General features: G+C 30.9%; 2 protein-coding genes and 2 non-coding genes across 6 annotated transcripts; all 4 read right to left on the reverse strand.

Annotated features, from left to right (window-relative positions):
• Positions 1 to 3,435: 3,435 nt before the first annotated feature.
• Positions 3,436 to 6,832, reverse strand: LOC114183401 (protein RETICULATA-RELATED 1, chloroplastic). Its single transcript, XM_028070415.1, has 8 exons — positions 6,778 to 6,832; positions 6,126 to 6,676; positions 5,921 to 6,019; positions 5,260 to 5,480; positions 4,988 to 5,057; positions 4,680 to 4,759; positions 4,377 to 4,441; positions 3,436 to 3,968 (listed from the first exon to the last, which is right to left on the reverse strand). The coding sequence occupies exons 1-8, from the start codon at positions 6,815 to 6,817 to the stop codon at positions 3,775 to 3,777; spliced, it is 1,320 nt and encodes a 439-aa protein (XP_027926216.1). The 5' UTR covers positions 6,818 to 6,832; the 3' UTR covers positions 3,436 to 3,774.
• On the reverse strand, positions 6,778 to 6,859 carry TRNAS-GCU. Its single transcript has one exon. It is a non-coding gene; the product is annotated as a tRNA-Ser (tRNA).
• Positions 6,860 to 7,106: 247 nt separating this feature from the next.
• On the reverse strand, positions 7,107 to 7,188 carry TRNAS-GCU. The gene has a single exon. It is a non-coding gene; the product is annotated as a tRNA-Ser (tRNA).
• Positions 7,189 to 8,066: 878 nt separating this feature from the next.
• Positions 8,067 to 12,417, reverse strand: LOC114185461 (BTB/POZ domain-containing protein At3g44820). 3 transcript variants are annotated; one of them, XM_028073192.1, is made up of 4 exons: positions 12,038 to 12,417; positions 11,784 to 11,853; positions 9,652 to 10,866; positions 8,067 to 9,154 (listed from the first exon to the last, which is right to left on the reverse strand). In XM_028073192.1, the coding sequence occupies exons 1-4, from the start codon at positions 12,085 to 12,087 to the stop codon at positions 8,585 to 8,587; spliced, it is 1,905 nt and encodes a 634-aa protein (XP_027928993.1). In that variant the 5' UTR covers positions 12,088 to 12,417; the 3' UTR covers positions 8,067 to 8,584. The 3 variants fall into 3 exon arrangements, with proteins under 3 accessions (XP_027928993.1, XP_027928995.1, XP_027928994.1); XM_028073194.1 differs by lacking the exons at positions 11,784 to 11,853; positions 12,038 to 12,417 and adding an exon at positions 11,376 to 11,760; XM_028073193.1 differs by lacking the exons at positions 11,784 to 11,853; positions 12,038 to 12,417 and adding an exon at positions 11,131 to 11,362.
• Positions 12,418 to 15,710: the final 3,293 nt, after the last annotated feature.

A 15,710-nucleotide genomic window follows, 5' to 3' on the forward strand; every position in this document is an offset into this window, starting at 1 on the left:
TAAATACCTTAGAGTTGAGATTATTTTTATTGTTTTCGTTTAATTGAAATTTGAGTTCAATTTTACATATATAATTGTGTTGAATACTTATAAAAAAAATATATTATTATTATTCACCATGATTTTGCAGTTTGTTCAATTCACTCTTTCAAATGTGATTTTTTATGTTTAAAATAAAAATTAATTGTTATTTATTTAATGATTCACACTATTCTTTAATTTTTAACTAGATTCCAAACAAGTTTCCAGTACCAACTTAGTTCTGTCTTTTGTTTCTTTCTTCTTGCTTGTAACAAAAAAATCTTATGTTCACTGTTTTTATTTCATCATTTTCTTTAAGAAATTAGTTTGCTTTTTTTTTTTTTCATTTGTTGTCTTGTTTTCCCCTTCATGATTATGATATTTATTCTCTCTCTTTTGCCTTTAGTGTGTAAGTCAATGATATGTGGGAAGGGTCAAAGACCCAAAGTCTTATTTGTCCTCCTACTATTGAAATTGGAATTATATGCTGTACCACATTTCTTAGGTATCTTATTCCAACTAGGTCACTAATTGAGTTAATACATTGTGTAAATTCCTTTTGATTATGTCTTTTAACCCAGCTTTACTTTATTTAATGTCTTGCTATTTTGATATTTTTATACAATATTTTACTCATAGAACATTCAGCTGTGTATCATTAAAATAAAATCAAGTTCTTTTTGTTTTTATTTCAATTATAGAATTTTCCTTTTATATAAGAAAGTATTTAATACCTTGTGTTTTGCATGTTATAGAACTACAATACAATAAGTTAATAAAATGGTACACTTTTGTTATATAAAATTTGTTGGGTCTTTACCTTTTATTTATACACCTCTTATAATAATGAAATATAAAAAAACATAATTAAAAAATTATATATTATGATAATTATTAAAATAAAGAAATTATAAAATCAGTAATCAAACACGTATACTAGAAAATAATTATTTTTTTAAACTACAATAATTATGAACAAAAGTCAGGTCAAAGACATTAAGTCAAAATATCATTACATATGTGCACCAGAAAATATAATTCATTATAACAGTTTGAGATTAATTTTATAAAACAGCTTAAATTTTATTTAAAAAATAATTAATTCTTTAATCACCTATCAAATACATTAAGAAGTATCTAAAAAAAGTACTTTTCAAAATGCATTAAAAAGTTTTTAAATAAACATTTTCAAACAATAATTAACAATGTGTTTGTATCTACTAAGTTATTCTTACAACAAAATAGAAAAAAAAATAATTATTAATTAGTTTGTTTTTTAAGGTCTGAGTGAAAATTGTGAGAAAGAAAGAGGATGAAAATGTTTCACTAATCAAGGTCAGAAAAAAGTTCAGAATTTGTAATGAGATTGACTATATATATTAATATTATGTATGATTATTTGTTATGCAGAATCGACGTGTACATTAATTTTTTTATGAAAAAATCATGGACCTATAAGTTATAATTTTATAATTCTAAATTATTTAATGTCAAACAATTGAAAGATATATAAACATATATTTCATTTTTCTAAGAAATTAATTTTAAAAATTAAATTACAAAATATGCACACACATGTGAATATATATATATATATATATATATATATATATATTTATAAATATAATTTATAGTTAAAGATTAGGTGTAGAAGAAAAAATAATGAGAAATGTTGCACTATTGGAATTGAATTCCAAGTTTGTATTTTCTCTTATAAATTACAGTGTTTAATTTGGATTAAGTTTTCAGCTGTCAAACTTCAGAACATTGTGTTTACAGCTGGAGTGGACCCTCATAGTGTGCCTTTTATTGTTAATTGAGTTTTCTTCTGCTAACATACAAAAGGCATGTTACATATGCTTGAGTTGTGTCTGTGCAGATAAGTGTTTCTGAATTTATACCAAATAATTTGTATACAAGTAGCATTAAAAGAGACCAATATAATTTAATTAGTTATGTCGTTATTGAAAAAATTTTAATTTAGGGACACAGATCATCATTCACCAATATATAAATTTAAATACAAAACTAACATATCTCTTTACTTAATCTATATTATTTATATGCACTTGTTCAGTTGTTTATAAAATGATATAAATAGAAACTTCAAACATTATTATTGAGTTTCTTTTTCATTTCAAATAATTAGTTATTTAACTGATACTACCCTTCATAATTTATAATTAACATATTAAGGAAAGTAGTATGAAAAAGTTTTGAGAACAAAGGGTTAGGACAATTTGTAAGAAAACTTGAAAAGTGGGACAGTTATCTCCACAACTCTTCTATGGAACACTTTAATTTAATTTTATTGGTGAACTCATTCTTAATTTAGATTTTACATGTATAAGATATTTTAAATACATAAAAGAAATATATCAAATTTCACACACACAAAATATATCAAACTAAGAAAGTGTAAATACAAATATCAAGTTAAAACAGAAAACAAAAATAATAGTTTGTTGTATGTATAAATAAGACCAAAGGTTATATCCAACTTTTATACTTTCAAATAATGAAATTTTCATTTAAACATCAATTTAATAAATTTTTACAATTAAGAATTTGGTGTATAAATTATATTATTTGTTGAACCTTCTCTATTTTATGTTCAAATAACAATAATTCTCCATTTTTTGCCCATGTGATTATTTGCTTACAGACAAAAATTAATTGCATTAATGTACCAACTATCAGCAGTAGATCAGTTGAAGAGAATAATTGCTTATTTTATTTTGTGGTTAAAATTAGTAGAAAAAAAATTATGATGAGTAAGAGTAAGAGGCTTGGAACAAAATATGGTAAAATTATCTTATTATTACTAATTCATCTACCTCCATAATAAAACAGAAGCTTGTTCCATTGTAAATATCACAATTAGATTAATTTAATTCTAATGTTGAAGTGGTATAAAATTATCACTGTCCTAATTAATCCTAAAAACCAAGTGTTTGTTGGAAGATGATAGGATTGAATCTCTACCCAATAATTTCACAGAATACATAAAGAAGTGATCTTACCTTAAATTTGTTAGAATTAAATTGTTAAAAAGTTTGGATGATTTTTTTTAGAATATAGTTAATTTAATAGGAAATATAAACTAAAGTATTTTTACAGATAAAATATATATATATATATATATTTTTAATTTTTTAAGAATAATTTAATTCTTTAAAACTATAATTATTTCTCAAATCATATTATCAAAATTATTTTATGAAGAGAAACTTTTACTTATCTTAAAAATTTTACAAAAAAAAAAAAAACAACAACAAAGCAATAAAATTATAAAACAATCTTAATCAATTTAACTAAAATAACTAATATTAACTAAAAAAATAAAACAATATATCCGGAAAACAATTTAAATTCAACATATTTTATTTTCTTTAAAATTACGAAATTTCCTAGTAAAGTAATCCAACATTAATTATATTTCTCCAAGGGAAAGAGTTTGGTAGTTCAACTGGAATAATAGCATACCTAGTTATAAGAAGCTTCATTGCCCTTAACATATCTGACACAACTAAGTTACATATAACATTGAATGAGAATGAAAGTGAAAAAGTGTAAAGAAGGAAAAACAGGAAAAAGTGAAGAGCGAAGAGAGGGTATAGTCCTATTTTAATCACAAGAAGATGTCCCAACAGAAGAAAAAATGATGGGAGTTTCACTTCTTGGTTTGATAAAGACCCTTTTTTTTCCTTGGGACAAAACTTTCAAAAAGGTGAAATTACAGAGTGTGGACACTCATTGTACTCCACTCCTTTTTGCCCAGTCTATGAACTGCATGCCCCCATATATGTTGTTGCCAAATCTCACACCCACAGTGAATGCCATTGCAACAAGAGGGACCCTCTTTGCCACCACAGATGCTTCAACAACGCTTTCTAGTCCATTGATGATCTGGTATCGGGTGTTGGATGACACAGCAAGGAAGAATCCTGATAGAGAACCAAAACAAATAAAGCAAATTAGATGGTAATAATCCTACTAATGATGGTAAAATAAGCCAAGGTCCTTTTTGAGGCTGAGAGGTTAACACAATAATCTAACCCCACTTTCCTTCCTTTTCTCCCTTTCACCTCTCAAGAAGTTGAAATGTACATGAAAATATGAAAATGTCACCTTGTTGAAAATGATGCAACAAGCAAGCTCTTGTATATGTCCATACAGCAAGGAAACAAGAAATGAAATGCTTTTTTGAGAATAATGGAAACATAAATATAAAACTCATTTTCTCAAAGCAAAATTCATGGCTTATACTTTGGCAGATCCAACCCAAGAAACTGAACGAAATAATTCGTAAAAGACCAAAGATAGAAAATTTAAATAAACAGGACAAGACATACCCCAAAGAGCAGCACTTTGCAGAAGAGGAGGCACGGGTATGTCATCTTCAGATTTCTTAATGCTCCTGTTTAAAATATAAAAACAAAAAAAAATTTACATAATTTAACAAAGAAAAAAACACACTAACACCCCCTCGTGAAACAAAATGCATTTGTGCATGTGCATTTGCTCTCTTTATTTATACAAAACAACAAAGTCAAGCATGTATTATAACAATGCAGCCTACAGAGGATCAGTTAATAAGAATTTTAGTAATCAAATAATACAATACAACAGAACCCATCTTGGTAAGACATACATACCTTTTTGCATTCATGATCATGTTTGCAATTCCTTGACCAACAATACCACATCCAAAGCCAACCGATCCATACAATGCACCCTGAAAACAGAAATTCAGGTATTCAAAAAAATAAACTAACACCAGAAACCAAGTAAAAAGAAAAGAATATAACAGTATAGCACCATATCTAATACTAAAGCAATTGGAAGCATACTGTTCCATGCAGTGAAAGTTTGATTCTATTATTTTCTGGGTTTTGTGAATAAGTTATATTCTGCCATATATCAAATAGTTACTTAACATTTAAACTTTCAGAACACAGGGCACCTTGTAGAAATATGTAGCAATACGCTGCATCACAGAGAATTTACATCCCGGCCTTTCAGCTTCAAAAACACTGCATTGAAATTGTAATTTAGTATCACATCCATAATTTCACATTCCACTAGATCTCTGAAAACATTGGAGAAGCTTATAACAACATAAGCAATTTGAAGTCAACTAAAAATTTCCATCAGGCATAATAACAAATCATGAACATCTCACATTGAAACAGCAATAATGAATTCACAAAATTCCATCAATTTCCAAGCACTAACCTGCTAGGAAGAGCCGAACTAGCCCGTTGAATTTGTCCAAGTAAACCTTTTGATATTGAAGGCTTGCCGATTCGAGCATAGGGTGCTAACATACCCACCAATGCAATGTCCACAACCACTCCAACCAGAAGATCAGCAGCATATAACTCAAATTCAGCCCAGAAATCCTTGCCCCTTTTCTGAACCTCTGCAAACGTTGCACAACAAGAGTCTATAACAATCTGCACATGCCAAAACAAGGATATTCAGGTCATCACATCTAATCCCAAAAAATTAAACTAAAAACACTCGATCATCAAATTCACATCATAACCATTACAGAATCATTGTACCCAGAACAAAGAACTAGCACATGTTTGGACTTCAGTTAAGAGACTTTAAAAGTTCTTTCATTCTAAAAGAAACATTTTCTTCCTTCTTATAGTGCATTGAAATTGACAAAAGGATTTTCCTAACTTATACTCAAACATAACCTAATTATATTTACACATGCATCTTCTCTTACAACTTACTTCCGCTCTATCTCTTATTTCAATCTCTTTTTGTTTATAATCATTACATCTATTATTTTCTGTCTCTAACTTCTAAATTTTTTATCATTCTTCTTTCTACCCAATTAGAGAAAAGAAAGTTATACATTTAACATTTTCGAGAAACAAACCTCGGTTCCAACTTTGAAAAGAAAAGAAGGGTCCGCGAGCATTCGGTTTCTCAGCATGGCACAATGCTGCATCAGGAAAGACAGAGGCCAAGACGAATTCTGCAATAATAATAATAATAATAAATAAAAGGCAAATTGAGAGCAATCAGGGAAGAAAAAACACCTTTTTGAACCCAAAAATTTAAACTTTCGAAAGAGAACCCACCTGCAACTCCAAGTAACGAAGAAGAAACATTTCCCGGATGCCGGTGACCCTGGCGGCCTCCACCATATCCGGAGGCAGCTTCACGCCACGAGCTTCCGATTCTCTCATTACGGCTTCAAAATTCAAAAGGGGTCCAAACTCTTCATCTCCTCCTCCGTCTCTGTCTCCGTCACCGCTGCCACCGGCGTCACCATCACCTCCTTCACTGCCGCTGCCGCTGCCGCCGCCGCCGCCAAAAGAGGGTTGATCGTGCGTGATTGGTGGCAACGGGAGGAGGGGTTCGGAGGGGACGCAGTGGATCCTGAAGGCGCGCACGTGGAGGAGGGAATGGCGGAGAATGATGGGCGATGAGCGGGGATCGGGGGAAGAGTCGAATTGGGGAAGTGACCATTTGGCGACGCTGTTGTTGGAAATGGTGAAGGTTGGCATGCTGGTGTGGCGGCGCGTGATGTAACAAAACACTTGTGCACGAGTGTTGTTTTTGAGTTGTGCAGGAACAGAAGTGGCTGAGGAAGAGGCAGAAGAATGGGTTGCAATTAACAGGTTGGGCTCTGCTCTAGGATTCAGGAATGTGACAACAAATTTTATATATTAGTAATAAATTTCGAACAAAAATTAAACAATAAAAAAATAAAAAGAAAAATTTCACAACCGTCGCCTGAGAGATTCGAACTCTCGCGGGGAAACCCCATGTACTTAGCAGGCACACGCCTTAACCACTCGGCCAAAGCGACACCGTTTTGCTTATACAAAAGTTTTACAAAATTGCAAAGAAATATTATACCAATAAAATAAATTAAAAAGACACTGACGTTGCCTGAGAGATTCGAACTCTCGCGGGGAGACCTCATGTACTTCGCAGGCACACGCCTCAATCACTCGGCCAAAGCGACACCGTTGGACTGCGGACAAAACTTTAGCAAAATATTAATATATTTTTAACAAAATATAAACAATAAAAAATTTCAAAATTTACGCTAGCGTCGCCTGAGAGATTCGAACTCTCGCGGGGAAACCCCATGTACTTAGCAGGCACACGCCTTAACCACTCGGCCAAAGCGACACAATACAGTTGCCTTTGTCATATTTGTAATATTTGATTTTTACTACCTACAGCTTCTTTTTATATTTTTTACTACCCACATATTGAAGAAAACTATTACTGATATGTTATTATCTCTATTTTTTTTTTAGTTATAACAGGTGCTAATATTTTTTAACATATATAATTATAATTGTGTAACGAATTCTCATTTGGTTCCTACGTGTAAAAATTCAATGCATCAGTTTGTAAAACTTCTCAATTTAGTATACTTTTACGCGTGTATTTGAAATTTAGTTCTTATATAATGTTTGCGTAGAGTAACCAAATTAAAAATATGTTAATCATATACGAAATTGAAAACATAAAACATGTATAACAACAAAATTAGACGTGTATAAAGAAATAACAATAACTGATACCAAATCAGTAATATTCTCTGATCAAACATCAACGTGTCATTCGACACTAGTATGAAACGTATGGGTGAAATTTTCAATTTAAAAGGTTTCTCTTTTTATCTTATATAATTTTAACATAGGCCTACAAAATATTAGTAAGGAGAAATACAGTAATTTTCCAAAATCCTATAAATTTGTAAACTTAATACATGTATTTATAAAAATAAGTCTAGTTTTGGATTGAAAGTAAAGTATTATATAAAGATAAAAGAAAATCTATAAATCCATTGTCTTAAGATTTTGAATTGAATATGATATCAATATCTTATGTGATTGGACTCAAATTTTATTGATGTTATATCTCTCTATGAAATCCACTCTCACTCTCTAGACCTAACAATTCTCAATTAATCAAAGTTTAGCCGAAGCAAGAATTACAAGACATCATAAACTCCAAATTGCCGACCCTAACTAAGCGGAAAAAACCAGCACGAGTGATAGAGAGCCTATAAAATATTTGCCTTTGTCATTTGTAAAGAAATTACACTCTTCACAGCTATACAACATTTGTCATCTACAAAAGAAGCTCTGCTATAAGCACAACTGTTACATTTGTTTGAGTTCTCCAACCTTTGTGCATCAGCTTTGCATCTGCACGAGGGGGAACATGGATGATTCTTTGTTCGATGACAATAATGTTCTTCACATATGGGTCTAAAACAACATCTTCCACTGTCAATATCTTCAAATGAAGAATAAATCTATACGGATAATAAATACAGGAGCTATTCCCCAAACAAACAGGACAATTTGTGAAATTGCCTACACAAGTTTACAAACTTTACACAAGGGAAAGAAATGGAAAATGTTCAAATATGCAAACTGGTGAAATAAAAGCGCATAATGGATTGAGAAACATTTTCCTTCCCTTTCCCTCGTACAAAAAATTCAAAACCACACAACACTGCTATATGTATATATGAATAAAATTAAGAGGGATTATGGTTTCTTGATACTCAAGTAAAACTTTCTGAGTGCTTGGACTTGAGGGAACGCCGTGCCCGTTCAATGGATGCTCTTGGTGTGGATCCGGTGCGGTTCAGGGATTCCGGTTGAGCATCTGAAGGCCGAGGAACGAGCTTACACCCAATTTTCCGGGCAACGAACCGAGGGGAGCTTCGGGAGCTGTGAGATTTGGCCACACTTTTCATTTCTTGCTTTATTTTGCTGAACTCTTCTTCAAGTTCTCCAACTCTAGAACTCATCCTGTCCATATCCACCTTTAAAACCTGGTTTTCACGCACAACAGTCACCCATCCATCTCTTTGTACAATTTCACCGGCCGTTTCGCCTAAGGCAGCAACTGGAACCGGAGCTGTTGTGGCGATCTCACCATCCAGTGCATTAAGACAGCCGGCTAATGCTGTTCTCAAATGCAGTTGTTCAAAGAACAACACTTGAAGAACAACTCTCAGGGGTAACCTATCATTTTGGGATGCATGAGCACAAGCATGGATTGAAAGTTTCTGGTAATCAATGATGTTGCATAGTTCTTCCTTCTCCCTATCAGAGAGCCAAGGATGAGCCTGCACAATAGCAGAAGGAGTCATCGTTAACTAACAATCACCACCTATGATGTACGGACACAATATGTGTATCGAATACGATATGTGTATCGGATACGATATGTGTATCGGATACGATATGTGTATCGGATACGATACGTATATGATATGCCAATACGTTTATTTTGGAAATAATAAGATACGATGCGTGATATATGCATATTAAAAAGTATACAAAAAGTCTAAAAAACATGATAAATATATGATTATTATTGTATGAATCCAAATTAAAATCATATGTACTAAACGTTATAAAAAAATTATAAATTATTGTTATCATAAAAGTACTACTGTTTCATAGATTAGATACTTCATTTATAAATATCAATAAAGTATCCTAAAATATCGGATACGGATATGTGTCAAACAGGAATACAAGACCTAAATTAAAGTATCGGTGCATCATAGATGACCATAAATAAGTATTTATGCAAAAGTGTAGCTCAAAAAAATCAAACCTTGAAATATATGTCCAGTGCCCTGTAAAGCCCATCATGCAATAATCTTGATGACTCGGGGAGGGCATCGGCAAGCCGGCGTATCTTTCCTGGTTTCAAATTAACATCTGAAGCAATTTCTGAGATGTAGCTATCTATCAACTTCGAAACCTTCCTCAAAGACTCAGATGATGGTGATGCTGGTGTTTGTTGGTCATGTGATGAAGGAGAAAAGGCTGTTAAATTTGATTCTGTAGATACAAAATAATGGACTATCTGTTCAATACATTCAGTGTTGTATAATGCATCTGAATCTGAATATGTAGGAATTAGAAGACTATCCAAAGTTGCAAGTTCCAATTGCATCCCTATTCTCCTCTCCAAAGAATCCTTGCAGGTTTGGCTGACATTCAAAATCAAAGCCACCCGAAGAAGTCCTAAAAGGAATCGGCAATAAGATTTCCCCTTCTTGTCAGGAAGAAGTTTCTCAATGCTTTCCAACAGAACCCTCTGATCCACCGTGGCCGGCGTCAAGCTGAAGCTTGCAACTGTTCTGGTTTTTCCACCTTGACCACCCTGCCACCGACCTAGACCTGGCAAGTGCTTTCTAGAATAGTACATTATGGCACCTGCAAGGTTTTCAGGTCTTATACCTCTTGCTTGCATTGTCTTAATTAGCCTCTCAAACAAATTCACACTGAGATATGAGATGTCTTCAAACCACCAATCAGATTCTGAACTCCGAATCCTGGCACCAGTGTTGATGCCATTCCAAAGAATGCTTCCACCAGGGCTCTGAAAACTCCCATACATCATCATGGGCCATCCAAACAAACTTGGGTCCGTACAAACCATCATAGAAAGAGCATTCAAACACTTTCCCACTAACTGAAGCTTTTCAGCTCTCGGTAGAACAGGCTCAGAACTTTGGAGAGCCAAAATACAATCTTTCCAGTTCCGCAATGTGTTTTTATGGAAAAAACTCTCTGATTTTGACAACAAGTTACCTTCTCCAAATTCATCTGTCATTTCAAGGTATTCTGCAGCACAGTGAACCAATACTACATTTCTGGCCGTCAGTTCCACACGGTATCCGTAACAGAATTTGGCTGCTATTAAGAAAGTGTCAGGACCACCAGGAAATTCTTCCAGCACCATTTTCAGAGTCTTCTTGTCTGCATCCTTGGACTCGTCATTTGCTTTAGCAAATTTTCCACTCTTTGATACAAGAGGAAACTGCAGTTCCATGACATAACTTATTCAAACTCCAATGCATTCAGTACACAAATAATTTACCAAAGGCGTAACAGTATAACTAGCATAAAATTAAGCCTTGTGATACAGAAATGCTCACTAGTTCATCATGTAATCATGCATGGAGTCCAAATTGAAAAAGGGAAAAACAGAAATATCTCAAAGCTCTGAGTTTTTCCTCTTAGCCAAGAAAACTAATTTAGATGAAACAAGAACAAGTGTTTCATGACATGCCAAAAACCCCACCTAGTAGCATTACTTCCATAAGAGCAAATCACGGGTCTGAGAACTAGATAAATTTTTAGCTTCATCAGTAACTGGGAAAGTTAAGCATTAGTAATGAAATATCTGCACCAATGGATATACATCACGAATAACATCCATAACTTATAAGCAAAATTTTATAACCATTGTCATATTAAACAATACAAAATGAGCTGAAATACAATCCATTTATAATTAAAAACAGTCTTGTCCCTCCCCTATCTGACCTTAAGCTGAAGGAATTTTTAAGTCAAACTCCACAAAGAAAATCAGCAAGAACATCACAACCTTTGAAAACCATACAAGTGGATTCCAGCGTAGGAATACAAGGTTGCCCACAAACTGGTGGAATTGTACTAAATTCCAATAAATAGATGAAATTTATGGTGAAACCGTGAAAACTTTGCGGCCATTGTAACATGTGGTATGGTATCTCTAGCAAGTCTAATCCAATTCCCTTATTTGAAGATGGATGCTTCGTTACATAACTCAAACAAAAAGGAACCAGAAGTTGGATCAAATTTCGAAAAATAAAAACAGAGACAGAAGAACAAAAAAAAAAGCCCCACAACGCAACTATTTCATCTATCAATAAACCAGAGAGAAGAGCAAATTTCTGAACGCAAAGCAGGTACCTTATGAAGATGGAAAGTGACACCCTCGATGGAAACAGTGATATCACTTGGCAGTCCCCCATTGCAGAACCTATCAAGACCACAAACCAAAAAAATTAACAACATAAATCACATCAAAATCTTCTTTTTTTCGATATGCATGTCTGACTTGGACTCCACCCAGTAATCAGGTGAACAAAAGGTGTCATTTCCTCATCAGCCCATTAAAAAAACGATTTTTTACTTCAAAACAAGAAATTTTGAGAGAGAAGTACCAATCACTGCCTTCTCGACGAAACCCGGAAAGCTTCCCAGTAGGAGCCATGGTTGAGGGAAGGAAAGACCCTCTCTTTCCCCACTTACTCTACCAACACAACATCATTGTTTTTTCCTAAATTGTTGCTTCTTCTTCTTAATTCTAGAAAGAAAAAGGGAAAAAGAGAAAGGCACAGATGTATCTTTTATATGAAAAAAAAAAAAAAAAAAAAAAACTAGCGAAAGTATGGTACAAAGAGCATAGCCCCTAGAAATAGAACAATTAAAGAATTGGGAAATTGGAATTAAAAGAACAGAGAATGACGCAGGATCACGACGGCAGAAACGGTCGAGGTAAAGTAAAGCAAGCTTCAATAAAAAAATTGCAGCGCCAGTTTCGTAAGTTAAAAGCCTTTGGTACAAATAGTATATAATAATATCACCACATATTTATATAATACTTTGTAGTCATAACAATAATATTTAACTTTCTGCCAAAAGAGTTACTTAAATATTCTTTTCATTTCTTGAATTTTTGTATTTGGTGTTAAAATTTCAAAATCATTATTTTAGTTTTTTAAGTCAGCAAAATGTTATTATAATTCCTTTCCACAAAAGTATTGTATTTAAACATTATGAAAATAAATATTAAAAAACTACCTAGTTGGAAGATTTATTTATAATAAAAGCCATAAAATCAGGATAGATCACGATATTAATGACGTGTAATGATTTAACACATAAACACTACTAAAATAAAGTAAAATTTTGAAAATGAAAAATTAATACTAGAAGAACTTTTCTTAGTCTAAATATCTCAATCGCCTGAGTTATATTTAACGAGAATTTATTTTATTTTTTATAATTTGTTATATTACAATGTTTTTATTTTCTTAAATTTAACTTTAATATAAAAGTCTTGTAATTTAATTGATATTTTATTTAATTATCAATAACAAAAATAAAAATAAAATACATTGTTTATGATCTAGATGTTAAAATCTAAATGTCAGTGTTGAATGAGTATAAAATATTAAAATATAATGTATTAAACATTAATATTGCTTGTCATCATTACAAATAATCTAATAGTGTTTTTTCTATAATACAAATCTAACCCTTTCATTTAAACAAATTATTTTAAATTTAAAGTATTTTTTGTATTTTAATAGCTTCTTATTCCTTAGAATCGAGAATAAAAATAGTTTAGATTTTTTTTTCTTCAATATTTCAATATACTTTTTAAACATAAAATTGTGAATAGATTTTAAACTTCCAAACAAATAATTAAAAAAAAAGTTTAAGAAAAGGAACAATTCTTAAACATGATAAGATGAAGTAAAAATATTTAAATATAATAATTGAATAGTAGGTGGATAATTGTAATTTTTGAAGTTAGAGTATTGAATATTATGTCATAAAAATAACATGAAGTGAGAGAATGCGAATGAATAAATTGGACGATAAGAAAGGGCATAGAGGAGCGTCGTCGGGGCCAAGCAGAACATTACAGGTCAATAAAATGACAGGAAGTGTGATGTGAGGTGGAAATTAGGTTTTGTCTTTTTATTTGTTTTTTTCCTTCTTCATTTTCTTGTTCAACAACTTTGCCTCCTGCAGAATCATGCCCCATTACAACACGCGTGGCTTCGATTTCCTTGTTACCTTAATCAGAGCGAGTGGTTTCCACGCGCCCTCGTTTGGTGAGTGGGTTCCACTATCGCACACTCAAACATGGGTGGCATCGTTTTTTTGGAATGGTAACATGGGTGTCACGGTTTACGGTTTGTTTGGTGGAACAGAATTAGCAAAGGAAAAATATTAAAAATAATAATAATGATAATAATAATTTAATAATGACTCATGTTACAAATGAGTGGTCGTAGAAATAACATTAGTTGTAGAAGAAAAATGAAGCGAAAATTGAATTTCGTAAATAGTAATCTAGAAACTGATTTTTTATTGTTGAAGTCAATAATATGGTTGAACAATCACTTTACTTGTCATATAAATTATATATTTGTTAGTGATAAAAATGAATTATCAGGACTGTATATAAGAATAAGATTACTTCTATATTAAAATATCAATTTTTTATTTTATATTTTATCAACCGGATAAGTGGAGAAATTTTGACTTTTGCTTCTCTTATTTCTCAATTCAAAATTCCAAGTTAACAAAATGCTGATTTACTTCGTTAAATTTTATTAACTAAACTTTAAGTTCATTTGTTATAGTAAAATAAATACAAATAAACTGAAACATTATCATTTTAAAATCGAAAATTTTTATTATAATAATTTTATTTAAAAGACATTTCAAAGGATTAAAGAAAATGTATATTTAAATGGTTTTCAACTTTGACTCACGCTCGATGTAGAAAGTATATGTGTATTACAATAATTTCAATGATACTTTTAATCTCAAAGCTAAACACTGCTTTTCATAAATATAATTAATAATTTAATATAGTTTCTTTGCAAAAATAATAATAATAATAATAATGAACTTAAGTAGTATTTTTAGTCGATGTAAAATTGTTTTTTTTATGTATATTTAATTTAAATATAAAAGGAGTGCATAGTATAGTGATGATCACTCTTACATATAATGATCGTCATTAGTATTTTTTGTCAGTATGCCAGTTAAAACAATATCATTAGTTCAAGTAATCTTCAAGACCACTCATTCCAACTTCAATATTTTTAAACTCATACTTCTTCCATAGTTTGAGAGCCTTTATTTTTCTCACGTTCCTTTATATTAACTTCATAGTCGTTTTTATGATTTTTCTTACGATAGTACTCTTAGTTTTTTATTAAAATAATACTACTCCTCGTTTTTATTCAAAAGAAAAAACAATTAAAAATATTTTTTATGATGTAGTATTTGAATAATAAATAATTTAAATTTATAACATCCCATGAAAGTTAACCTTTACCTTAAATTTTGTGAAGTCACACCTCCTTCTACCAATTATTACACAACAAAAATGTGTTTGGGTAATTGGTCTTTTAAAAACGAGTTCAGGTGTGAGGATAGCAAAACTGAAAATGGGAATAACAAAATACCTGGTATGAAATGATATTGTAGATGACCACACGTTTATTTTTTTCTAAAATTCTAAAAGCACGTCTGAACATATTTTCTAAAAACTCTTAAGAGAAAAATGAACAAAAAAGTTATTTATAAACTAAAACTAGTTTATACTTTCATTTTTTTTAAATCTTAAAAAAAAGTTGTGTAAAAGTATCCTAAAGATTTATAATGTGTTTGTTTTTAATAATGATTTTAAGGGAGGGTAAGTAAATGAATTTAAGGAGATGCAGAGAAAAAGTGAAGTTATTTGTTTTAAGGTGTAAAGAGATAAAAATGAAGAAATTTGAAAGTAAATTTTATGAAATTTTATGAATGATTTAATAAATGTGATAGATATAAAATGATATTTTAATAGATAAATTGTTAAAATTGTTAGATTACAGTTTTACGTTTATAGTTAAAATTTGTATAAAATAATATAATAATTATTATTAGTTTTATTATTATTATTATCATTATTATTAGTTTTAGTATTATTATTATTAATATTATTAGTTTTAGTATTATTATTATTATTAATATTATTAGTTTTAGTATTATTATTATTATTATTAGTTTTAATATTATAATATTATTAATCTCTAAAATCCTTAT

The sequence above is a fragment of the Vigna unguiculata genome, chromosome 5 (assembly GCF_004118075.2).
Source record: "Vigna unguiculata cultivar IT97K-499-35 chromosome 5, ASM411807v1, whole genome shotgun sequence".
NCBI lineage: Eukaryota > Viridiplantae > Streptophyta > Magnoliopsida > Fabales > Fabaceae > Vigna > Vigna unguiculata.

What these genes read in the sequence shown, in the direction of transcription:
- LOC114183401 (XM_028070415.1), bottom strand. Translation starts at nt 6,817, where the DNA reads ATGGGGTTTCCCCGCGAGAGTTCGAATCTCTCAGGCGACG. An exon ending in TTTTCAAAGTTGGAACCGAG is followed by an intron (nt 5,481 to 5,920) that starts GTTTGTTTCTCG and finishes TGGCATGTGCAG; the next exon opens with ATTGTTATAGACTCTTGTTG. An exon ending in TTGCTACATATTTCTACAAG is followed by an intron (nt 4,760 to 4,987) that starts GTGCCCTGTGTT and finishes TTCTGTTTTCAG; the next exon opens with GGTGCATTGTATGGATCGGT.
- LOC114185461 (XM_028073192.1), bottom strand. Translation starts at nt 12,087, where the DNA reads ATGGCTCCTACTGGGAAGCTTTCCGGGTTTCGTCGAGAAGGCAGTGAT. An exon ending in CGTCGAGAAGGCAGTGATTG is followed by an intron (nt 11,854 to 12,037) that starts GTACTTCTCTCT and finishes TGGTCTTGATAG; the next exon opens with GTTCTGCAATGGGGGACTGC. An exon ending in TCACTTTCCATCTTCATAAG is followed by an intron (nt 10,867 to 11,783) that starts GTACCTGCTTTG and finishes ATGGAACTGCAG; the next exon opens with TTTCCTCTTGTATCAAAGAG.